This window comes from Malania oleifera, chromosome 7 (assembly GCF_029873635.1).
Source record: "Malania oleifera isolate guangnan ecotype guangnan chromosome 7, ASM2987363v1, whole genome shotgun sequence".
Taxonomy (NCBI): domain Eukaryota; kingdom Viridiplantae; phylum Streptophyta; class Magnoliopsida; order Santalales; family Ximeniaceae; genus Malania; species Malania oleifera.
This window is the reverse complement of record NC_080423.1, coordinates 38,432,700-38,459,151: the sequence shown is the minus strand read 5'-3', so window position 1 is coordinate 38,459,151 and position 26,452 is coordinate 38,432,700. Positions and strand designations below refer to the sequence as shown.

Genomic DNA, 26,452 nt, shown 5'->3' with positions numbered 1-26,452 from the left:
TAAAACTAACTTTTAATTTCAGTTGGGTGGACCAATTGGGCAATGTACATGGACGAACTGAGGGAATGGATGCAAGTGCTGAAGCTCTGTTAATTGGCTCTCATTTGGTAATTTGTTTTGTTTTTTCTTTTTTAATTTTATTTGTTTCGTTATTCTATAAAAAATCTCTTTCTAAAATACAATACAAGGGAGTAGACTATACATACTGATGATAGTTGTGGGTTCTTTGATAGGATACTGTTGTTGATGCTGGAATTTTCGATGGATCATTAGGTATAATTTCTGCATTATCTGCATTGAAAATTTTAAAAATTGAAGGGAAGCTGAGAAAACTGAGGCGGCCAATTGAGGTTAGAAATTCTGGCTTCTATTTTTTTCCCTTGATGCACTAACATAGGATAATTTTGGTCACTCATGCTTAAGGGTTGATACTACAAATCACTCCTCAAATGTCTTTGAAGATGTTCTCTCTTGGAATTCTTTTGAGACAGCTTGTAGGAACAATAATTATTCATTTGGGAGCATAGTGTTTTGGCATTTTATTTGAAATTGTGTGAAATTAAAAAATAAAAAAACATAAAAAAAATTGTAGACAAGATTATATTGAATTTTGTTGAATTTTCACATAAGACCAAATCGAAGAGTCAAACCTTATGCTCCCAAACACAGCATAGTGTACCCCAAGGATGGTGCGTCTCTAGTGAGGCATATGGAAACTTGATGAGGTTTTGAAATTCTTTTTGTGAAAAAAGAAACATCTTGAATGACATTTTTATTGGAATGGAATGACTCGCCAATTAAATGGTGCAAAATTCGGTATCCTCAGTTATAACTGGTCGGCACCACCATAAAAAAATTATGGAAACAAAAACTAAAGACCAGAAATGACAACTAAAATTGAAAATAAATGACCAATTTGGGTAAGATTCCCTAAACTAAAAGAAAGTAGAAACCTGATTGAATTCATGTCTATTTTTGTCCTTGGATCAAATAAAATTTAATAAATATGATTAGGATAGTGAAAAAGCAAAAGAATTCAAATTAAAAGGTTCATTAAAATTAATTTAATTATTTATTATATTTTTAAATTTTCTTTTTAGTACTCCAAGAACAATCCTATTGCATATGAAGGCTGAAAATTAGTGAAAATATTTTTTGGGCAATTTTTTTTTTCAAAATTATTTTACTTATTTTTAATCTTATTTTAAATTCATGACATTTAATTTTAATTTTTCATTAGAGATGGGGTACACAATGCTTTAATCCATAAAAGTGAATTCTGGATATCAAATTACTGCAGCAACAACAGGAAACCAAAAATCTGATTTTCAATTGTTGCCACAATAGCTAAAAATTGACCATAGAAAGTGAAAATTAGCAATGCAAATAAACACATGGTTGCCACTTGTTTCTTTCACTAAATTGCAATAAAAACAGAAAACAGAAAACATAATTGATACCGAACAGCCCCTGCAATGGACTACACAATAGTCAAACTATTGATGTTGTCTTGTTCCTATTCTTGAACCTTGCAGGAAATTGCATTTAGCGATGAGGAGGGAGTTATGTTTTTTATTGATGCGATCTTGTTTCTATTCTTGAACCTTGCAGGTGATTGCGTTTAGTGATGAGGAGGGAGTTAGATTCCAGTCTACTTTTTTAGGAAGTGCAGCCATAGCCGGGATTTTACCAGCATCAGCTTTACAGATGACTGATAAAAGGTTGTTGAAGAAATCACATCTTATTTCTTTCTTTAACACTACTTATTCTCATCACATCTATACATTATCCTTAATCAGTGGTGTGACAGTGCAAGATGTTATAAAGGAGACTTCTATAGAAATTACTGATGAAAACTTGTTGCAGATCAAATATGACCCAAAGTCTGTATGGGGTTATGTAGAGGTAAACTTCCCCCTAACTGATTATCCCATGGGGTGGTTAAATTTATATTAAAATTTTTTTTTTTTGCGAACAATTTTGTGGTGTTTTGAATACTACTACTGCAGTTGTATTGTTTCCATCCTGCAGGTTCACATTGAGCAAGGGCCTGTGCTTGAATCAATTGGGCTTCCTCTTGGTGTGGTGAAAGGCGTAGCTGGACAGACACGTCTAAAGGTATTTGACATGTTCTTGGAGTAAATATCTGAATATATTCTCCAAACAGGTTTTAAGATCAACTTAGGTGAAACCAGAGAGAAATGACTAGAACTATAGTTGCGCAAAACAGGATCTAGTGTGGGGGATTTAAACAAGTATATAGAAGAATCAGAGATTAGGAGCATCTACATAAATTAGATATATATAGAACTTTGAGAAAATATGTATAAAAATATTTATCAAATATATCCAAACATATGAAACTAGCTCAATTACATAAGCATAGCATTTTGAAGTTATATATGAGAGGGAGGACATTTTATCATGATGGGAGTGAGAAAATCTTTCATGATTGGACCAAAGTTCTGTCAAGGTTCTGCATAGGAAGCACTGAAACAGAAATTTTATCTAAATGCTCTGGTAACTGAGACTGAAAATGCATCTGTTTTCATATTGTAGTTGGTTTCTTATTTTTTTTTAAAAATGGTAGAATTTATTAAGAATTTCCAAAAGGAAAAGAGTAGGTAATTGAACATAGAAATTTTAATAATATGAAAATGCGTTTGCTTGTTCAAGTTTCTCAATTTAAAGCCAGTGCACTTTAGCTACGTTATCAGGCTCAATTGTTCCTTGCTGCCATTAATATTAAAATTCTGTCCTTTTTACACACAGGAAAAAGTATTGGGTGAGAAGCATGGCCTTCTGAGGCCGAAACTGTTATACTTTTTTACAGTGGCTTAATTCTATAAAACATGATGAGGAAGACTGTTGTTTATACAGCCATCAATTCTGTAAGCAACAAGAGATCAAAGAAGTGGCTCCATAGTCCACACAACTTGATCTGAGGACCATATTGCAAACATGCCTTAAGGCGATGTTTGATGTCTGATATTGACCTAGACAAAGAAAACATCAAAGAAAAGTATGACTCTGATTCACTGAACAGCAAAGAATACAATGGAGGATCACTGGAGTGTACTGAATAAATTTTCACCAAAAGTATGTGAAGATATTGAGTGCCAAAGATAGGATAGATAACTTAGTGATGGGTACATTTGATAGAGTCTAGTAACTCTTCCATGTCCATTTGGTAATTTCATAAGAATGTTCCATTCCAGCCTTGCCCAATAGTTTTTCTCCCCATTTGCTGGAACAAGCAGTGAATTTCACTGAAGACAGTCTTGAGAAGCAGTACTTGCATTTCTTTGGGGAAACTTGTATCATCTGAAGAATAGCCTTTGTTCCATTAAAGAATTCAATAAATGGAGCGGTGGTGGTTTCTTGATTGTTTTCAACGAATGCTTGTTTCTGTTTTAATAAATTTGTAAGGTTGTATGTGCGCAGTCATTGATGAGCCAGCCAATGAACAAGATGTCAGCTATTACTCTATTATAGACAATTAGCATAGACTTGGAGCATATTCCTGTGTACAAATGAATTGACCTAATTTTTTTAGCCCATTGGTGCTCATAAGCCAAAGAGAACTGAGTAATCTATAAAGCTAGAGTAAACAAGTTTTGAAAAATCTATTTCTGATTAACCTCCATGATATGTTGCAATGCTTTTCAGTCATGGTGTTGGTGGGTATTGTTTGGCTAAGCATGAGGATATTAAAAAAAAATAACATTTAACTTCAATTCTCAAGTTGATGGATCAGGTAGTCATGTAAATCTATTATGGTAGATTAGTGATTTGGTGATTTATATGGAAGAAATCACTCAGAGACATTTATGGCTTAAAGAGGGGATCAGAGCACTAGTTTCTTCCAGCAAACAGAAAATGCTCATTTCAGATTCAATACTTTGACTAGAATTGAAATTTTTTTGGATGGAGAGGGGGGTGGGGAGGGAGGAGGGAGAGACATTTGTTGAAGAGGAGGATATCAAAAGTGGTATATGTGACTTCTACAAAGACTAATGTTAGCAGCATAAGCTACTCATTTGTTAACCTGATTCCCAAAAAATCGGGGGCTTGCAATAAGTAGGACTTCCACTCTATCAGTCTGTCCTTAAGATCCTATCCAAAGTCCTTGCCACGAGATTGAAGAAACAATCCTGGAAATTATTGGCCAACACCTGCATGCCTTTGTAGCAGGCAGCCAGATCATGGATGCAGCCCTTATTGCAAATGAAGTTGGGGATGCCTACAGCAAGGGCAGGAAAAGGGGGTTGGCTTGTAAGTTTGAGATGAATAAAGCTTTTGATCATGTTAGCTAAAATTTTCTCCTTCATATTCTCAAAAGCATGAGTTTTGGATAACTTTGGTGTAGCTAGATCCAACAATGCTTTTCAACCCGAACTTTCTCATTCCTATCAATGGCTGCCCATCAGATTTTTTTCGCTCTTCTAGAGATCTAAGGCAGTGTAACCCCCTCTTCCCCTTATTGTTTATTTTTGTTATGGAGGTCTTGATTCTCTTGTTGAATAAAGCTTCCAAAGGAAGCCTCCTCAAAATTCTTATTATTGGAACAAATGGTAGAGACACAGAAGTCTCCTATCTTCTTTTTGCAGATGATACTATAATTTTCTTGATGAGGACCCTGCGCAAATCCCCAATCTTACATGCATTCTCCTTGGTATGAAGCAATCTTAGGCTTAAAGGTAAATGTCAGAAGAAAAGTGAACCCATTCTACTCAGGGAAATCCTTACAGGTCTTTTGGGCTGCAAGCTGGGAGCTTTTCCAATTTCCTTCCTTGGTCTCCCTCTTGGAGCTAAATTAAAAGAGGACGAAGTTTGTGTCCCCATCACAGAAAGATTTGAGAGGAAGTTGGCCAGCTAGAAGAGGAATTACTTGACTAAAGATGGGAGACTTACCCTTATTGAGAGTACCTTAACAAATCTCCCAGTTTATTATGTATGTTCCTCTTCCCTATCCCTTGCTCAGTTGCTAGAACATTAGAAGGAATTCAAAAAATATCCCTTTGGGGGAATTCAGGGGAGGAATTCAAGTGTCATCTTGTCAAATAGGGCACTCTGAAATAACTTATCAGATATGGAGGCTTAGGAGTCAATCTATCTCTACTTTCAATAAAGTTCTCCTTGGGAAATGGCTTCGGAGATTTATGAAGAAGAAAAATCAGCTTTGGAGGGGTTATCGCTTCCTATTTGGTCTTTAGCATAATGGTTGGGCCACTAAGGCTGGGAGACGAGCACATTTTGTTGGAGTTTGAAAATCAATCAAGAAAAGTTGGGATGGTTTATTCTCATTCATCTGCTTCCAAGTGAGGATGGGGATAATATTCTTTTTTGGCATGATATCTGGTGTGACCATTCTTCCCTTAACATTAAATTCCCTAGCATTTTCTATTTGGCTATTAGCAACAATGCCTTATCAGGAATCATCTTCAAATTTCTAAGCGAGGGATTTTTTGGAACGCTCCCTTGATCAAAAATGCTTTTGATTGGGAAGTCAATCAACTTACAGATTTTTATGATAGCTTGTACAAAATTTAAGTGCAGAACATTATTAACAAGCCAAAGTGGATCCCGGATAAGAACAACAGATTTACGATCAGGTGACATTAAAGGAAGCTCATTTCTCGAACAGAAACATGCAGGAATTTTCCCTAGAGCCCCATTTTGAAAACTGCAGCAAGAAAAAATTGCTTTCTTTGTGTGGAGGGGCAACTCGAGAAAATTCTTACCGTGGATAACCTGTAGAAAAGTGGATTGCCTTTTGTTAACAGGTTTCTTCTGTTTGGAAAGTGCTGAGTCTATTGATCACATCCTATTACACTACTCTTGGACCAGAACCCTTTGGGACTTGGCCACTGTGGATTACTAATGAAATAATGAAAGAATACTAAGGGCCAGTGGGCTTGGAAAGGTATTCATTCCAGCAAGGAGAGGAAGAAAGCTTTGCTCCTCACCCCCTTGTCATCCCTTGCTTTGTGCGAGGAAAGAAATAAAAGAGCTTTTGAAGTATTGGCCATGTTCACTCTAAAAATGGCCTGTGCATCAGTTGTATGTGAAGAATGCCTTCTAAGATGATGATCTTCAGGAGGAGGTATATAAAGACAAACCACCTGGGTTTGTTGCTCAAGGAAAGTCACAATTAGTGTGTCTTCTTAGAAAATCCTAGTATGGTCTGAAGAACTCCCCCAGAGCATGGTTTAGTGTGTTGTAGTACTGGAGTTTGGTCTTTAGCAATGAGCAGTAGATCCTTTTTATTGTGGTATGATTTTGCTCATTGTGTATGTGGATGATATTGTGATTACCAATGATGAGAATCGAGGTATCCAGGGCCTAAAGAATTTTTTACAAACTAAACATCAGACCAAGGATGTAGGACCATTGGATACTTCTAGGACCATTGAAATACTTCTCAGGTATAGAAGTATCCAAATCCCTTATGGGGAGTGTCTTGTCACAGAGGAAGCATGTTCTATACTTTCTAGATGAAACCAAGCTGTTCGATCCAAACCTGTCAATACACCCATGGATTGAAATAGAAAGCTGGTGCCATGTGTGGCTGATTTGTAGGCTAACCCTAGAATATACTAGAGACTTGTTGGAAAGTTGAATTTTCTTAAGTCACTCTTTTTCATATATCTTTTGCAACGGGTGTTGGGAGCAAGTTTCTTGATTCTCCAAGGGCAAATAATTGGGATGCAGTCATTCGTACTTTGAGATGCCTCAAGGGTGCATCGGGGAGAAGCTTTTTATATCAAGATCAAGATCACAATTATGTTCAGGGGCGGGTAGATGCAGATTGGGCTAGGCCACCTTTCTACAAAAGATCCACAATCTGGTTTTATGTTTTGTTGATCCTAGAAAAGTAAGAAACAAACTGTGGTGGCCCAATTGAGTGCCGAGTTAAGAGTATTAGGCAATGGCCCATATTATATTGTGAGCTTATTTGGCTAAAGAACATGTTTGAAGAACTTGGTTTTCCACATTCTCAGCCTATAGGCAGTGTGATAATCAAGCTACTATCATATTGCCTCCAACCTAGTCTCCCACGAGTGGACAAAACACATTGAACTTGATTGTCACTTTGTTCAAGAGAAATTTGTGCACTAGCTCATTACAACAACTCATGTGAAGTCTGAATTCCAACTTTCTGATTTATCCACTAAAGCCTTGGGAGGTGTTCAGGTTAAATCCATTTGTAACAAGCTAGGAGCATATGATATCTATGCTCCAGATTGAGGAGGAGGTGTTGCTAGTTACTGTAGTTATTTAGTGTTATTGCCGTGTTAATAAGTTTGAATTGGTGCATTAGTAAAAGGTAATATGGTCATTGTTACGTACTTGACATATATTATAGAGGGAGTGACCAATCATTGTGATTATATTTTCTATTTTTTCTCAATTCTTTGACACCCTTAATGCCCTCTAACGAATCTTTTCTTTGTTGATTTTAAAAAAAAATGAAGAGCCCGGGCCACCCTGCAACTAGCAATTGTGATCATCACAACAGATTGTTTTGAAAATCACTGGCGGTTTCTTATTATAATTGATAAATGATTGAAGCAAATGTCTGTAATTTATTTTTAAAAAAGGAAGCAAGCATTTATAAAATTTCCTTTCAGTTCATAAAGATTACGTGATGGCATGCCAGTGCATACTCCATTGCTAAATTGCATTCCCTTTTTGGGTATGTCCAAACCAGCCATGAATCCAGAAATCCAAGTAAACAAAAAATATATCTTATTATATCATGTGTGCACAAAGTGCACAGCTAGCTCTTAACCCAAAAACTTAGGTTCTTTGTGATGAACACTCTTACGTGCACACTTTAGCAGGTGACAGTGAGAGGTTCGCAAGGGCATGCTGGAACAGTTCCAATGTCTATGCGCCAGGATCCTATGGCTGCTGCTGCTGAATTAATTGTATTATTGGAAAGTCTTTGCAAACGTCCAGATGATTTTCTTTCTTATGATGGTCAATGCAGTGGCTTCTCAATGGAATCATTTGCTGGATCTCTTGTCTGTACTGTTGGTGAGATATCATGTTGGCCAAGTGCAAGTAATGTCATTCCAGGCCAGGCAGGAATTCTCTCTGGATAATCACTTGATTTGTGGACCTAATGCAGATAAATTATCTCCTGCACAATGAAAATTGACTTACTGGTTGGCAGGTAACCTTCACTGTTGATTTACGTGCAATGCATGACATGGGACGTGAGGCTGTTATCTATGAGTTGTCGAAACAGATGTATCAAAGATGTGAGAGGCGTTCTGTCTCTTGCATAATTGAACATAAGGTGTGAGAATTCATTTCATTGTAGATTTTTTCTGTAGCATGAGTAACCAAGAAATGACTTACGCCACCATGGATCATTTCAGCACAGTGCTAATGCAGTGGTTTGTGATACTGAATTGAGCTCAAGGCTGAACGCTGCCGTGAACACGACACTCGGAAAAATGTCAGCTGAAGTTCAGGAGGAAGTGCCTGTTCTGATGAGCGGAGCAGGACATGATGCAATGGCCATGTCTCATCTAACAAAGGTCGGTTTTTATTCATATTGTATATATGTGTAAATATGAGAGCTTTTCCCTCACAATAGTTATGGCAAGTACTTGAACAGGTTGGCATGCTATTTGTTCGCTGTCGTGGAGGCATCAGTCACTCCCCTGAAGAGCATGTATTGAACGATGATATTTGGGCTGCTGGTTTGGCAATCTTGGCATTTCTGGAGACCTTTGTCTAAACTAAAAGATTTACAGACAAAAGCCTTTTTCTAGTTGTAGGAAACAGTTTTCATTTTTCATTTTCAGATTTTTAAATAATTACAAAAATGCAATGCTTTTCAGTTTTCCAAGATCTGTAAAACAATAATAAAAAAATAAAAAAAAAAGTTTGTTCTGAAGAATTTTCTTTTTTAAAAAAATATTCTATAATTTTGCTACAAAATTTAGAAAAACTGAAAAACGAGGTATTGTTTTTGTAATTATTTGAAAAATTAAAAATGAAAAATAAAACTATTTTCGATATACAGCTAGTTTGCCCTATTGTATATCAAATGAACTGTAAATATTATTTTTGTCAAAACAATACTGTCTCCATTTAAATAATGGGTGTTTTTCCCTCTCTTATTCTGCTCTCAAGAGGGTAGCATCATACTCTAAATGTGTATCATATTGGGGCTTTCTATTTGGTTGCTATGACTTCCACAGTGCTGAGGATCACAGTACTCTCTTTTCTTTTTTAATATTTGGTTTAGGTTGCATCAGTTTCAGTCCAAATTTGATAAGATATTGTTTGTTTTTGATCTACTAGTTCTATAATTTCATCCCAGAAAAGATTTTTTGGAAAATTGAGGCTTAAATTAAACTTTTCTTATATGATTCAAATATTCATATTACATTTCCGGTGTATCATGACTCGAGGCATGAAGCACACTCTTGTCAACCTCCGAGCCCTTATATTATTTATGCTAATGCAAAACCAGGCAAAAAGGCAAATACAAAAAAGATAAAATAAAAAAGGAAAAAAAAAAAAAAGAGGTAAGAAAATAAGAGAACAAAAGATTGTTGGATTACATAAATGTCCATCAGGGAAATGGTAATGATATGGGATTTTCTGTGAATGCCGTGGTGAAACTTTGATCTGACCGTTTAGGGTTAACTTTGAAGGGTCTTCGTTTTGCTTGGAAAATGGCATTGCCTAAATTTGAGGCTAAACATTACTCAGACAGTGAAGGAAACAGAGATGTAAAATAAAAATAAATAAAAACAAAAAGATCATGATCGCCATTTTCAGCCTTCTTTTGGATATTGAAAATGGATATGAATAACTTACGTAAACAAAGATTTACGTCAATAGAACGTACGACTCTTGATTTGGAAAGCAAATATCTTCATCGTGCTGCTAATGACTTGTTTCATAAATAAATATATAAAAAAGCTGAACTCAGGCGAAACAATTTCAAAAGCAACTATTTTCATTTGTGCAAGTAGATCAACGAAAAGCACAACTCGAGTGGTAATTTCTACAAACAGCACAATTCTTGAATACATCGATACTGAATTAGTGGTGACAATGCGGTGGAGGTGTGCCAAGTTAGAACACAAAACCTACTCTTACAACTATGTCAAGCTTGAAACTAGGAAGCCAGAAATCTCCTTCCTGAAGATTCTGCCATTAACTTACAGCCCTGATCTGAATAACCATGAAAAATGTATTGAAATGAACAGATCTTCTGGGCAGAACTAGAAAGCCCATGACTCGCGATTGATTTTATCTACTCTCACGATTGATTTTACTTACTTCACAATGGAATGTTGTGACAACTGTTGCAGCTGATGCACCACGTGTGACATCCTGGGACGCATGGATGGGACATGCTGTGTACAAGCATATACAAGGTCCACAACTTTCTGAATAACACCTGCCTCTGGAATGTTAAGAGAGGATGATGTTATGAAGGGATCCAAAAGCTCAAGGTAGCGGTGAGACTGCACGAGAGGTGTTGCCCATTCGAATAGACTCTGCCAGCCCACTGAATCAACTGCCTGTGCAGGCCTGCGCCCACTAACAATTTCCAGCAGCAGCACGCCAAAGCTGTAAACATCACTCTTCGTTGTAAGTTCATTCCTATATACGAATTCAGGAGCAAGGTATCCATATGTTCCCCCAGCCATCACTGTCCTCTCATGCATCACTTCCCATGGAACAAACTTTGAGAGGCCAACTCCCATTAGATGTGCTCCAAACTCTTCGTCAAGCAATACGTTACTTGCACGGATATCTCGATGCACGACATGTGGCTTCACCTTGTCATGCAGAAACCTGTTTTAAGATATGAGCATGTGAACATTGACCAAAAAAAAAAATATAACTGGAAACACATGGCACCACACCAAGGAAAAAATTATTATACCAGTTAAGACATGCTAACACCATACCCAAAAGTTTAAAAATATAAGGGGCTTTCAGAGTTATAAAAAAAAAAACTATAAATTCAATAATCAGAATGTTTAACTTGTTTTATTTTATTTTATTTTTCCAAATTAGCCAGATTGGAATTTCATAAACATTTATCCTCAGTTTAGTTTGCAGAATGAAAAGACATAGGAATGGAACTAGAATGGAAATAGAATCGATACTTGAATGGAATCAATGTCAGAATAACATTAGTGTGTTTGGATACTCACATAGAATAACTATGGAAATGGAATGAAAGATACAATATTTTTTAAAAATGCACAAATTTTAGCTATGGAGATTGCCCCCATAAGCAACCTCAACAAAAATACTTGATTGGTTCTCACCAAAAATAATGGAATTAAAGTGAGAAGAAGAAGAAGAATGAGGAACGGAAGTTGCGGCAGTGAGGACTCACTGGCAAGCTGCAGAGCTGCAGTAGCAAGTCCTTCAGTGCTTAGGACCATTGGCGTTAGTCCTTCAAATAACCAGAGAGATGCTTGATTGGTTCTCACCAGAAATAAAGTAGTCAAAGAGGAGGAAGGAGAATGAAGAACTGAAGCTGTGGCACCAAGCCCTTGAGCTGTGGTGGCCATCCCTCAGTGCACGACATAATCCACGACCATGGCTTCAATTCTTCATATGTGAATGGGTTTTTGGGAGGGGAAGGGAATGGGTGGCTATTATGAGAACTATTTTTGATTCCATGGAATGAGTCATGATTCCAGCCCATTTGGGCAGGAATCGCAATTCTGTCCTTCATAAAAATCGTATTCTAACCGGAATACAATTCCGCCTATAATTCTGCAAACCAAACGCATGAATACGATTCCACTACTGAAATTTGATTTCACTCCAGGCCTGACTCCGCAAACCAAACAGGAGGTTACCATATCCCTATTGTAGAAAGCCTCCAATTTCAATTCCTACTTCTGACTATCTCCAGATCTGTTCAAACCTGGAAAAGCAATTAGGTAATTTTTCTTTTACTTCATCTTGTACATGATTTTCCTCCACTATACAAACATCAACTTAAAGCATGTGACGCAATTCAACAATAGGTGATGAAAGAATAAGGGGCTGTTTGGTATAAATGTCAAAAATTAGAGAAATAGAAACTAGAAACGAAAATAAAAAACCAAAAATAGAAACTAAAAATTAGAACCCAGCAACCTATTTGGTTAACATTTATAAAATTAATACAAATTAAAAAATTAATTAAAATAATGCTCAGTTTCATCTTTAAATCAAATAATATTATGAAAATATGATTAAAATAATAAAATTACAAATAATACACATTAAAAAATTACTATAATAAAAATAAATTTTATTATAATTATTTTACTTAATTGTTCTACTCTCAACACAATACAAATTTTATTGGACGTGACAATTGAAAAATAGTAAAAATATTTCGTAATTTGCTTTATTATTATTTTTTGAAATTTATGTATATTTTTATTTTAATTATATTTAAATTCATATGATCATTTAATTTTGATTTTCATTTAAAAGTGTATAAAATGATTAATTTAATCCAAAAAAACTATTTCTGTATATTAAAATCTCAAACAACTGGTTGCCAAAACAACTAGAAACCATAAAATCTGATTTTCTATTTTTTGGCAAAGAGCTGAAAACAGATAACAAAAACAGAAAATTGACAACATAAACAAACGCATTTTTATAATTTGTTTCTTCACTGTGGAGAAACAAAAAACAGAAAACAACAATGATACAAAACAAACCCTAAGTTTTTAGCATCCACATTATATAACAACATAATTGATTAGGTATTGCCCCTTTGTCAGACATACATCTGCTGTTGCAAGACCAGAGAGCGGGACTTAATTTGGCAGTGGTTTGGAATCAGTTGGGTGATGCCAAATAGCATGCCCTTGGTTCCTCACGGTTGGAGATTCAGCAGGACAGATCACAGTGCAAGACAAGCTTTACCCATTGCTCTCCCCTGGTTCCTCACAGTTGGAGATTCAGCAGTACAAATCACAGTGCAAGACAAGCTTTGCCCATTGCTCTCCTATACTTAGTTTGGTGGTTGGATGGAGTGAAATAGAAGGCCATTCAAGGGAAGAGAGTTTTCTGTACAAAATATTAAAGGTTCTTTTGTGTACTCTCTTTTTTTGGAATTCTGGTAATTTTAAACAAGACTGCAACAACTTAACTTGATTTTCTTGACTTTTGAGCATATAGTTTTTGTACACATGTTGGCTCCCCTTGGTGCCCAATAATACATGTCTCATCAAAAAAATAAATAAATCTGCCAAACATCCCACTTCTAAATACCCTCCCCACTCAAAATAACAAAATGAGATAAAAACCCAAAGCACAATAGGAATCACTTATAACATACATTTTACAATTGCATGGTAACTCATACTCCCAATCCTGGATATTCCTCCAAGAAGGCATTGCTAATCTAAAAAACCTCATCACTGAAATTTTAAATAGATGGAATTCAATTAACACCGAGTATTTGTCATCACTCCAGATCATCCCAATATTTAATTGATTCCTATTTCCAAGAAAAGTCAATACTCTTTTTCAAGAAGCATTGGCCACCTTGGAAAGTAGTGCCAAAGACTGCACTGAAGAGGGGCCCTCATATCCCTAGGATCACATTATTCCCATAAATCTCATTCTTTGTTACCACCACTACCCTATAAAACACTACTACTTCATAAGGCACAATATTAGTCCTTGCCCCCACATTTCTGCCTGGAGCAATACTCAGCCCTCAGGCATTAAAAACCATCCCCTCAGATGTTTGAAAGCTCTAACAAGATTAATTCTAGCTCACTTATTCACCCTTGCAAGTTCTGCACACTAACGCAAATAGATCCAAAAAAAAAGAACAATGGCATGAGTATCAACTCCAAACATAATGACAGAAGGAAATTTTACTACCATCCCCCATGGCCCCGCATAAAAGTGAACACCTACCTCATAGTTTGGATCTCCCCATTATTACCTATAAATGCGTAAAATTACCACTTTGCCCTATATTGTTGACTTAATCAATGTGGAACTTGCATGTACATATTAATTAAATTAAATGTTAATTATATAATTTTTGTATTCTTGCAAGAGGTTAATACCGACAACACGTGCGGGATTGGCCATAAAGACACATGGCAGGGTCTTTACCAATACCGATCTTGGGATGTTCTTGAGAGTTCTGGGTTGGTGGGCTCGAGTTAAGGTTCGCTAGGGTTCCAACTCGCTTTTTATTAAGTTGCTCAAGCATCCCATGGGACTCCCAAAACCCCAGAGCATGCACAATTCTTGCAAGATTTGCAAACTTCCCCCACACACGTGCAAAATTATGGCGAGACTCGCAGATCCTCCACAGGCTCGCAATTCCCATGGGACTCACAAAATCCTCCTCCATAGGCACAATTCCAATAAAACTCACAGACTCCTCCCCCCCGCCCCCCAAAAAACGCCTGCAATTCCATGCAGAACTCACAAACCCTGCCCCGCACACGCACAATTCCCACAGAACTCGCAGCCTCCTCGTGCGTTTACAATCCCCATGAGACTAGCAAACTCCATGTGCACACATGATTCTCGCGGGACTCAAAATCCCCCATAAAACTCACATCTAAAGAAAAAAATACATTCTTTTTTCAAAGGAAATTTTTTACCTTAGTTTGGTATTGAAGACAAGTCATCTCCACTATGTTCCTCGCTCCTTTCTATCGATTTTACTGTGCTCGTAACTCTTTTCAAGTGAAATTCCAAGAAAAAGTATGGAAGTCTCTCCTGTTAAGACTTGGAATTGGATTTATACTCCTACTAGGAGTAGGATTCCCTACCTGATCTTTATGAAACCACAAGGTCTTATCAACTCTTATTTTTGAAAACTCAAATTTACCCACTTTTTCTAAAAAAAATTTTACTTTGCATCATTTACATTGTCACATTTAACAAATTTTGATACCCAGGAATTTCTTCAGACCATGTGAATAATCTCCTGTGTTGGAGGCTAAATGTAAATGCGTAAAAATTACCACTTCGTCCTAGATTGTTGACTTGATTAATTTCAAACTCACATGTACATTTTAATTAAGTTAAATGCTAATGATATTATGTTTCCATTCTAGTAGGAGATCAATATCGACGTCATGTGTCGGGATTGGCCATAGAGACACGTGGTGGGGTCTATCAATCCTGATCTTGGGATGTTTTAGATAGTTTTGTCTTCGTGGGCTCAAGTGAGGGTTCCACTAAGGCTGTTCCAACCCCTTAGCATTTTCTTAAGTTGCTCAAGTGTCCTGTGTCATTTGTGACACATGTTCCCTTTAATTCTCTCACATCTTAACCTCGTGTCATCTAATTTGCTCAAAAAATCCATCTTCTTCATTAAATGAGGCATGACATGTCAATCTATTATCGGAAGATAACACCTTGCAACATTTTACCTCCCCTCTATAAATACCCATGATTATTCTTCAAGAAGGATTTTTTGACACTTAAACCATCAAGTTGTCTCTCTCACTCTCTTCGTCTCAGCCTCCACTTTGGATTCCCGCTAGTTCAAGGAATCCCTTCAGCCGTCAAAATACCTTTACAAACCTCAATCCATGCTTGAGCTTCTTGGGAATTTCCTGACTCTCCTCTTTAATCCCTCTCCAAAACATCCATTACTTGTGTACCACGAAGCTCTCCTCCCTTATCAAGAACCCCCTCCACATTGCCTTGCATGCATTGATGTGTGGCCCCATAACCTCCTTCAAAAACCAACCTATTTTTTTAAGCTACCAAATCTCCAATCAGCAACCTTGCACTACAAAGCTTTTAGCTCTATCATGTCTATTATAACTCAACCATTTCCCTAGAGGTGCCTCCCTAAAAATTTAGTTGTTTATAATTCCCAATTTTCCTACCATCATGGTATCCAACCAATATTGAAAATCACTAAATGAGATTTGAACCTCCCTATGTTCCCTTCGGCAAAAAGTCTCTTAACCCCAAAGGCACTAGGCTTGGGATCTAAAATACTAACATGTAAGAAGGCCTCCCAAAGTCCTTTTGAATCACCAAATGACCACCTCCAGAATTCACACCTTTCCCATTTGACCAAGTGCTATATATACTTTTCCTCATTTCCTGTTAAAAGAAATCCCACCAAGAATTTATTTTTAAGATTATGAAGTAGAAAACAAAGAGACCATGGAGCAAGTTAGCCAACAATGAGCAAATTGGGGCCAATGCTCCCACCACAATTTATCGGCAGGTCACAAGATTACCAGCTTGGGATTTGTTTTCACCATAGCTAAACTTTTTTTTTCTTTTGATCAGCGAAATAAAAATATATTAGCAAGGCATCAAGGGGCTGCAAAACCCTGGTACAAAACATCAACCACTCCGATGAGTCTTGCAAACATCAAGGATTACAAAATGATCATTAACACTCTTCCCACTAAGCCAACTGGAGATAGCAACAATCCAATGGTCTTTGCAAGTCTGAAGCTAAGTAGATGAATCTTTGAAGGCTCTTTTATTTCTTTCTTTCCAAGCACACCAAAAGATGGTGAGAGGGATGAGGTTCAAAGCCTTTCACTTCTCCTTTATGGCTTTGATGCTTTTCCAAGCCCAAATCTCCCCTCCAACTGAATTTGTCATAACCCACTACTACCCAGCAAAGGAAAGAGCCAAATACCACAAGTTCCTTGCCTAGGGGCAGTGGAGAAGAATGTGGTTGACTGATTCTGCGTCAGCCATACCAAGAAAACACTGATACGTGACTGTAAGCCCTTTTTTGTGCAGATTGTTAAGAGTAAAAATATTTCCGTGTACGGACTCCCCAGCAAAAAAGGCATCCTTTGAAGGGGCTTCCGCTCTCCAAATATGAATCCAAGGGTAGTTATTGCAATTTGTTCCAATGGTGAGAGCTTTTATATAAAGATTTAATAGTGAAAATACCATTTTTGTCCAAAGCCCATTTTGGCTCGTTGGGGATGTTTTGGTGACGGAATTTGTAGAGAAATTTGTAGAAGTCAGAGAGTGTGTGTGAAGTTCCCAATCTGCCACATTCCTTGTAAAAGTAATGTCCCAAAAAATTCCCTGATCAGTGGTTTGGAGATGATTACTAATAAGGGCATTTTTGTCAAAAGCCATGCTGTAGATGGAAGGAAAGGCAGCTCTAAAGTTACTGTTCTGACACCGCACATCATGCCAAAAAAAACATTGGCCCCATTTCCCACTTGAAATGTCACAAATTGGAAAAAAATCATCCCATCCTTTCCTAATGAATTTCCAAACTCCCACTCCATAGGGACCCTATTTATTGCGAGTTGTCCAATCATTATGCTGAGGCCCATATTTAGAAACAATAATATCCCACCAAAGGTGATCTTCTCCTTCATGAACCTCCATAATTACTTCCTAAGGTAGGCTTTATTGAGAGTAAGGGATTTCAACCCCAAACCTACCGAACAAATGGGTTGTTCGACCACTCCCTATCTAACAAGGTGATATTTAAACTCCTCCTCCAAGCTTCCCCAAAGAAATCTTCTCTAAATTCCCTCCAATCTTCTAGCAACTGAGGTTGGTAAGAGAACGAGAAACATGAAGTAAATTGGAAGATTTGTCGAAGTGCTCCTAATAAGAATGAGTCTGCCCCCTTTTGATAAGAAATTTCTTTTCCACCCTGCCAATCTCCTTTCAAACTTTTCAATAATAGGATCCCAAACTCCTTTTGTCTTTGAATTTGGCTCCAAGGGGTAGACCAAGTTGTGCATATGCAACATCAAACGTCATTCAAAAAGACTCCCAAGTAGATTTTTTTAACATGATTTCAATTCAAATACTTGAAAGCATTGAAGCAAACAAAAGTATCCACATCTGCAAATAGCAGGCATCAGAAATAGCAGATAATAGCAAATTGTAGTTGTGCAACTAGAGGTAACCCTAACCATCTAGAAACAACAATTCAGACTAAAAAAACTTTTCAAGGCCCCTCCCACAATGCAGCAAAACAGCAGGAAAAACAGCAGACCTAATGAACTCTTTCTTGACAAATTACAAAGAACACCTTTTGAAAAGAAGCAAAAAAGGATTGAACATTGACATGACTCTAATTGCCATGTGTGAAGTAAGCTATCCATCATAGTTACAACTTATGAGTTGAATAACAATAAAAGAGCTAAAAGTTCTTTAGAAAATATTCATCCCTAGAATCAGGTGGATTGCAAAGAAGAAATCAAATTAAGGGTTTCAAAAAGCTACAGCAACTATGGAAATAAAATTATACCCTCAAATACAATTGCAATCTACATCACATAGAAAGTTAAGATGCTCTCTTGCACTATTTTCTAAACAGCTTCAGAAATAAAATATGCATGTGTGCAAGATGACAAAGAAACGAATGCAAATTTCAAATATGCCAGTCCTTTTTTTTTTCTCTCTTACGCTGCTAAAAAAAACAGAAAATTTCAGATATCCAATTTATTTTTACCAAAGCTTCAAGGATTTATACTTACGCAATCCCTTGAGCAAGAGTCGTGGCAATTTTCATTCTCATGGCCCAGTCCAAGCTCCTACCCACGCTTGGTATGTGGTGTAGCCACCTATCCAATGGCCCGTTAACTACAAACTCATAAACAATGTACCGGTCACCATGATCATAGCAACATCCTTTTACAGCCACCAAATTTGGATGATGAAGCCTGGCAACCCTTCCAATCTCAGAATAGAACTCCTTTTTCCTCTGAAAACTAGACCTCTTCAGCCTCTTAACCGCCACTCTTGATCCATCAGGTAGAAGCCCACTATATGTGCCACCCGTTTTGGCATCTCCAAGAAGACGATTTCCTTCACTAAAATTCTTTGTAATTAACCTCAGTTCCTCTTTGTTGAAGACCTTCCATGACGGCGGAACTAATGCAGATGCTGCCGGGTTGGATAGTTTGCGAGACCTTCTGCGCCTCTTGCTTCGCCTGTATGCTAGGAGCCAAATGACAACAGCTGATGTTGTGCAGAGGATCAAACCACTAACTACTGCAAGGATAATAAGATACTCCCTGTGGCAGTGCATGTGGAAACATTTGTTCTCTGAAAGAAAAGATTTAGACAATGTTTTTTATCAGCATTATGGATAATGGATAAATCACACTGAGCAAAAAATAAATAAAAATGCCTTGAAGAATTAGTAATATGAAGTACCGACTTCAAAAAAGGAGACTAAAAAAAGTATATAAGTGCAAAATTGTCATCATAGGCATTCTAGGGAATGGTAATAACTGGCAGCATACCTATATCAAGCATGCAGATAAAAGCATGAGACAAGTTGCATCTCTCAGCCATGAGAGATCCATTAGTCAGCAATGTACACAAATCAATTGAAACATTGGACTGACAAGACGCAACAGAGCAATTGGAGTGAAGTGGCACCACAGGAAAATTAGATGCATTCCATAATGAGGCATTATCAGACCATTTCCAACCAAAACCAGTAGATGAATTGATGCCTCTCCCTCCAACCCAGCAGCCATTAACATTGGCACTGCAAAGGTTTTGAGAAAATCTTAGATCTTGAAATGATGACACTGCAGCCAAGTGCCCTCCATAACCTTTACAGTGGGCCTCTGATTCATCCCATGGCTGGGGACTTCTCATGGATCCAAAGCATTTCCTTTTATCTGGACTGGTAACCCAACCAGAGGGGCAAGGAGCTGCACAAAAGAAAATGAAACATTTCGATTTAATAGGTTGCAAATAATACAGACTATAAACAAAATATATACTTCAAACAAAAGACAAGTTTCTATATACAGCACAAATGCACAATGCAATAACTGCATCTTGCTAGAATAAAATTGCTAATCACATATTTGAGAAAACTAACAAAGTCTCTTTCTTTCTTTTTCCTTTTTTTTTCTTTTTTTTTTTTTTTTTTTGCAAAAAATAAGCAAAAGAAAAATTAAATTTTGAAAGCCCTCTGCTTCTGAAAATCAGTTAATTTCATTTAAGACTTTTAAATTTTTAATTGAAGGATCCATAGTCCAGACTTATCACAAACATAAATATTTTGAATAAGAATATAAGTGCCACTAATGCCAATCAGGGTCCATGCTCTCTCATAATAACCCAGCATCCAACCATGTACATAGGTTCTGTATTTTGGGTGAGACTACGCCTAATCCATCTCATAAGTGATAGTCAAATCTCAAACATGAGCTGTAAATTATGAAAACTTTTGCCCAAAAAGCAGTAGTCCTCATTGGTGAAACAATTTAAACTTATCACTCAAAGATCAGCACTTTCCCAATCAATCTACCATCAAATAAGATTACTATCACTTGATTTGGATAGCATTCTCAACATTCCACGAATCAAACCTAAAATTCCAGACAACAACTTTGACAGTGAATGGGAAACTTAAAAATAAATAAATAAATAAACTCTAAGAGTTGAGCAAGGTCTTGATAGATCATGAAAGGTAGCTATTTCCATTTAGATAAGAGAGGAATTTTAAGATTGGTTGGAAAGTGCATTGTTAACAGCATACTTGGAGAATGTCAGGTGTCATTCAAGAATCATCAGGAAGTGGATGCATTAGAGGCAGACAATTCTGGAATGAGAGATTTGGAAAGATGAAATTCTTCATTGCACTTGTGTCATTGACTTATTGGGGCGTAAAGAGATGAATGACACCACAGATTACACCAGTTGAATGAAATTAATATACATTCATAAACAAAACAAAATTTGTTAAGGAAAGATGGAAAAGTAGCCAAAAAAAGTGAACAAAGGAGTCTACAAAAAAAAACCAAAGAAAACAAATAGTAAGACCAAATCAAGCTATTAAAGCCTTCTAATCACATTGAATGAGTAAAAGGCAATCCTGAAAAAGCTCCTGTGACAGAAGGCCAGACTCCAGAGAAAAGAAAACAGCATCAGTCCTTTCTCAGTCTTGTGAAAGAATAAAATCAACTTCAATCCACAATATCTTGAACTCTTCACCACACCAAAAAAAAAAAGTAGTTTGAAAGAAATGTTTCCCTCATGGAAGATGGACAAACCCCATTTTGTTCAACAATATGAACATTCCATAACAACCATGAAACAGAATGCAAGAAAAGATGCACATTAATGTTATTACTCATCTTGCAGATAATTATATATTAGGAGGCGAGATCCTACTAGGTTTCCCTACCTGTAAACCATCATCAGTATTCATCTTATCAAGAACATTACATTAGCAAAATCCTTAAGGACTGTTTTGTTCACAGGATATTTCAAATTTCCCAGGAATCTGATGCCCACGGTATCTCATTCCCATGTTTGCTTGCAGCCAGAAGGCAACACAGAGGTAATGCCACGTGCTTAGAATGAAGAACTACTTCAAAACATGGAAATCCCAATCCCATGCTCACCCACAAGAATATTTCATAGGAATCCCATAATCATATTTTTGGTACTAAATTGTCAATACTATTTTGGTCAATTGGACATTAATACCCTTATAATAAAATATTATTATATGCTATTATTATATTAATAGCAATAATTAATATAATACTAAAAAATAAAAAGCAATGAAAATGAAAGTAATATTATTATGTTATAATAATATAATATAGTATTAAATTATAGTAAATATATTATCTTATTATAACTCAATTAACTCGACGCACATGCCACACTGCATCTGATTTGACCATACTGACCCCACTATTTTGATTAATTGGATTACTATGTGATAGGTTTTCTTTTTCTTTTATATTTGTGATGACTGAAAATTCTAGGACATAGATTTTTGCGTTGAAAATATGATATTCTTCATAAATTGCTCCATGCACATGTTAAAGGTATTATGGTGATCTCTAGTGTAAATTCCCACAAGTCTTGTGGAAATCTTTTGAAATTTCCATTAAAATTAATTTTCAACTTTGATATAAAATGACATAATTTTCCTTTTTCAACATATCAAACTATCAAAATTTTGATGAAACAAAATCTTGTTGAAAATCTGAAATTGAAATTTTGAGTTCCTTTTGATTTTAAAGGAATCTATAGTATGGACACTTACATCACCAACATTTATCAAACACTCCTCAAGCAGCATCCAAAACTTTATTAGTATCTCTACATTTAGATATATTTTTAATTTTAGATGCTTCTCAAACACTTTGCACCCATTCCATGACCACTTCATGATCCTCATGCCTCTCCATAGCTTTTTTTATGTGTTTTAGGTATAATGACATATTGTACAATAATTTTCTTACACTTTCTACAGAAAACAATAATTCCACAATACGATGTCACACCGAGTGCACAAGGTCCTAACACCACATTGAAGGTTTAGGAAGGGCATAACATATGCAATGGAGAGGTTTTTTCCATGACAAAAACATTTGGTATTGAGGTTTGGGTTAACACCCTGATCATCAGGTCTAGGATGACAAATTTGCTGCACTTCAAAAGAGAAAGCAATATATTGAGAATTTTTATGGGAAGGAAAAGGTAAAGGACAAAGTCTATACATTTGTAAAAATGATATTTACATGTGCAGCGTTAAGTCACATGCATATGAATGCACGCATGCATGGGAACACATACACAAACACACACAACTAACACGGGTTGGATTTGGCATGTCTCCATGTCTATGTCACACACATGTGTGTGTTATTAATAAAAACAAGGCACATGTAGGTTTCCATATGTGTTTTGCGACAACTATTACAAAATAATCTTCTACAATTTAAATTCTTTAAGAATCAGCCCAGGTTTAATAAATTTAAAAAAAAAAAAAAAATTCAGCAAGGGAAAATATAAAACCACCTATAACCACCCACTTTCTTCAACTGTATCTCCACTATGCACAATGCATGTGCCTTTGACTAGTGTCTGTTGAGAGTGTGTGCGTGTCTGTCGACCATTTTTTCATGTCTCTGAATCCAAGTTGTATACTACCCGTGTCCCATCCATCTGTGCATTATGTGCTGTGCTGCATTGTTTCACTATTAGTTTTATTTAAATCACACATCAAGCAAAATAGAAAATAAACAACAAAAATGTATGTCGGTGTGATAGAGAGAGAGAGACCAAATTTGTTGAAAAATTTAGTACTTCAAATTATTTGAAACTCCAGTAAGTTGGAAGCAAAAGCAAAACACAACATTGGAATATTGTCTCCCTTAAGCGATCACATAATTATCATTTCTATGTAACACCAACATGAAGAGCTCAAACAAAATAATAAGAAATAAAAAGAATCACACCTCTGTGGTCTTCTTTCTCAGGCGAAACCGCATTTACATAATGCATGTCAGAAAACATCTGAGGGAAAAATACAAACAATCTTCATAACACGAATCAACCTAACAAGAGACCAGTAAAACAGTTAAAAAAAATCCTAGCAATCGATTCAGTTTTCTTACAGCATCAGAAGCGCAGAGCTGAAACAGGGTAGAAACAATCAGAAGCGGAGTCAATTGCCCATGTATCAGCTTCCATTCGATCAGAATCATTACTTAAACCCTAGAAATGACGAGAATCAAAGCCTCCTTCTCCAGAATCAGTTCACACGGAAGAACATGCCCAGAAACTAATGTTCAAAACCTATAAATTACACAAGAAGAAGCACGAGTAAAACCAATCAAGGATCTAGGCGACAGAACAAACGCCCAATTCAGAGAAATTAACAAAATAAGCAAGAATACGCAGCTTCGAAACTCCTAATTTCAAAAAACCGACAAAGCTCAACTGAAAAGTTAACCCAAATGGTTATCCAAAATTCCATTCCTAACCAAATGATAAAACCCTACAAATTCCCTAAACCCTATCCACACAGTTTTTATAGAATACTCACCGTCATACTGCAACTCGAAAGAAGACGAACGACAACGAAGAAAGAACAAAAATGTCAATCAGAAAGTAAAGTGTGTGTTTGCATTAGAAGGAAAAGCAGAGAGAATGAGGTGGATGGATGGGCTCAGCCTAGCTGATCATGGAGCCACAGAGTTCTGAGTTGTGCGTCGAGACTGCGAGCTTGACTCAGAAGGAAGAATCAGTCTTCCAGAGCTAAATTTTTTGCTCACTAGTGGCAATGGTAGTTACCAGTTGAAGTCGTGGTAATGGCATTTTCCCATTTGCTTTTGTTCCTCCGTCTCTCTCTCTCTCTCTCTCTCTCTCTCCGTCTGCAATGCGGCCGAGTCGATTGTGGTTCAACTCAACAACTAAAAAATTTGTGAGTAGTAATCTTATGAAATAAAAAAAATTAAAAATCTAATTAAACTCGTCTTCCCTGATTAAAAATATGATTAAAATAATAAAAATATAAAAGAATGTAAAATATGAATATTTTATAATTATTATAATTATTTTATTTTACTGTTTTACTTCAAAACTTAATTTTTTTTAGTGCTTCAAAAACAATCTTGTGGTACATGAGCATAGAAAAATGACAAAAGTTTTTGAATTAATATTATTATTATTTTCAAAATTTTTGAAATTTTGTGAATATAAACTTTGCTTTAATTGTATTATAAATTCACATGATCATTTTATTATTAATTGAAAATTGAAAAATTACAAAAACTCATAAGCTTTTTGTGGGTTGACCAAAATACAATGGCTCGTGCTATAGTTTTATTATAACTACTAAACTCACTAGTGATTTTCAAAACTATGAAAAGTCATAACTCTTTTTCTTGACAAAAATCAATATATTAGATTTGTGCTATTTTCTTAGACATAAATGCCCTTAAGGGTGTGTTTGGTTGGGTAGCCAAGTTTAACAAGACTGGACTGAGTTAAATTGAATTGAACTGGCTATGAATGTTATTCTATCTTGTGTTTGATTTGTTTTACAAACTAGTCGCATGCATGTGTGATGTGCATGCTCTGTAGCTTTTTAGGGGCTTTGGTTTAAACATGATATTCGTAAGTTTCAAAATCTTGATTTTATAAATGAAAAGGTGTCATGTAAAATTGGATTGTAGTTATAATATATGACTTTGTGTGATTAATAAATAAACAAGTTGGACAAAAAAAGATCCAAGAAAGTAACATGTAAGTAAAAGAATCACAGTAAGATTAATTTTGTCATTTTTAATGTGAACTAATACTCTGAATATGTATTTAGGAATAAGTCTTGAATTAAATGTAGGGAAAATATAAATTATATTATTACATGTAATCATTTAAAGCAGAATCCGAACCATTGTTGTAAAACAATAACCAATAGTGAATGTTGATGTCCTACTGATCATTTATGTATACAATTAAAATTTTGAATAATTTTGTTCACTAAGAAAAAAATTATGTGGTCTGCATTTCTATGCAACATAATCTTCGAATACGTAACTTTTAACTTTCTTCCAACTGCTTCTCATGAATGTTTGCAATGTAACTGCATAAATAAAGAATATTAAAATTAAATTTAATCTATAAATGTGAACAATAATTTTTTAAAATATATGGATAATATATATTTAATTCAAAAATTAATACCTTAAAATAATTTTGTGTAATTCTGTAAACATTCTCGCAGTGATTCTTCGTTGAACTTTGAAAAACTGTAACAAAATCACCAAAAAGATAAATAGTTATATGTATGAAGTTACAGTTGATGGTTTTTCTTAGTAAAATTTTGACAGAATTTAAGTAATATAATTTGTAGGTGCGAACCTCTTGAGTGCATATATCTATTTTTGCATGTTTTTTCCAACTTTTTATGAAATATTCAATGTCAAATGTTTATAACACTGTAGATAAAAGTAGTTAGAAGATAGATAACATAAAATTACATATTTGTACCTTTCAAAAGATTCATCGAAAGATGTTTTCTTTTGATGTTATAAAACTTTGTTAATAATGTTCCAAAGTTAAGTTTTATTAGCTTTAATGCTAAATCTCCACCTGAAACTATATACTCGAAATTGGTGTGCCTATATTAATTGCCAATGTAAGCTCAGAAAATTTTATAGATTAATGTAATGACTAATAACTATAGTTATTATGAAATTTGATTTGTAAGTTTTATTTGTGCATTGTGTAACAAAATATCAATTTTTTGTTGAAAATCCATATTGACCTATCATCAAAGAACGCAATCAACATAGAATTTGCATAACACATATATAAGTGATAAATAAAATAAGAAATAAATATTTAGATCGATTTATATGAGTTTGGGTCCTCATCAAAGATATGATGAGACATTGTACCAATCTTTTGTCCTAAAAAAAAATTAGAAGATATTAACACATAGATACTAAGTTAGATTAATTAATAAGATATATTAAATATGTACCTAGTTTGAGGATAATAATAGTTAATCTATGCACCACCTTCTGCGTGAAGGGCTCTTCCTCTTCTAGGAACTTGTAAACTTTAGGTGCTCGATATTCATACTCTTCTTGATCATGCTACATATAGGTACCAATGACTAAACACACTATCATTCTGAAGTGAGCAAAACATCTTTATAAACTACGTTGCG

The 26,452-nt window shown here is 35.6% G+C and overlaps 2 protein-coding genes across 6 annotated transcripts in view; one reads left to right on the top strand and one right to left on the bottom strand.

The window, feature by feature from the left end:
* Positions 1-9,277, top strand: part of LOC131160738 (allantoate deiminase 2) — a 30,663-nt gene extending 21,386 nt beyond the window's left edge. For 2 of the 4 annotated variants that reach the window (XM_058116619.1, XM_058116617.1), the window contains 9 exons: positions 23-107; positions 234-350; positions 1,612-1,721; positions 1,800-1,905; positions 2,032-2,118; positions 7,848-8,090; positions 8,183-8,308; positions 8,391-8,552; positions 8,633-9,277. In XM_058116619.1, the coding sequence (XP_057972602.1) occupies positions 23-107; positions 234-350; positions 1,612-1,721; positions 1,800-1,905; positions 2,032-2,118; positions 7,848-8,090; positions 8,183-8,308; positions 8,391-8,552; positions 8,633-8,755 (1,159 nt within the window). In that variant the 3' untranslated portion in view covers positions 8,756-9,277. Of the gene's footprint in view, positions 1-22; positions 108-233; positions 351-1,611; positions 1,722-1,799; positions 1,906-2,031; positions 2,119-7,844; positions 8,091-8,182; positions 8,309-8,390; positions 8,553-8,632 lie in introns of all 4 variants that reach the window. The other 2 variants (XM_058116618.1, XM_058116616.1) reach the window with 1 other exon arrangement.
* Positions 9,278-9,970: 693 nt separating this feature from the next.
* On the bottom strand, positions 9,971-24,185 carry LOC131160737 (C-type lectin receptor-like tyrosine-protein kinase At1g52310). Of its 2 annotated transcripts, none has more exons than XM_058116614.1 (6): positions 23,819-24,185; positions 23,388-23,568; positions 23,229-23,286; positions 19,251-19,670; positions 18,480-19,050; positions 9,971-10,836 (listed from the first exon to the last, which is right to left on the bottom strand). In XM_058116614.1, exons 2-6 carry the CDS (start codon positions 23,475-23,477, stop codon positions 10,311-10,313), a joined length of 1,665 nt encoding a protein of 554 aa, XP_057972597.1. In that variant the 5' UTR covers positions 23,478-23,568; positions 23,819-24,185; the 3' UTR covers positions 9,971-10,310. The 2 variants fall into 2 exon arrangements, with proteins under 2 accessions (XP_057972597.1, XP_057972598.1); XM_058116615.1 differs by having other exon boundaries at positions 24,067-24,185.
* Between the last annotated feature and the right edge of the window lie 2,267 nt (positions 24,186-26,452).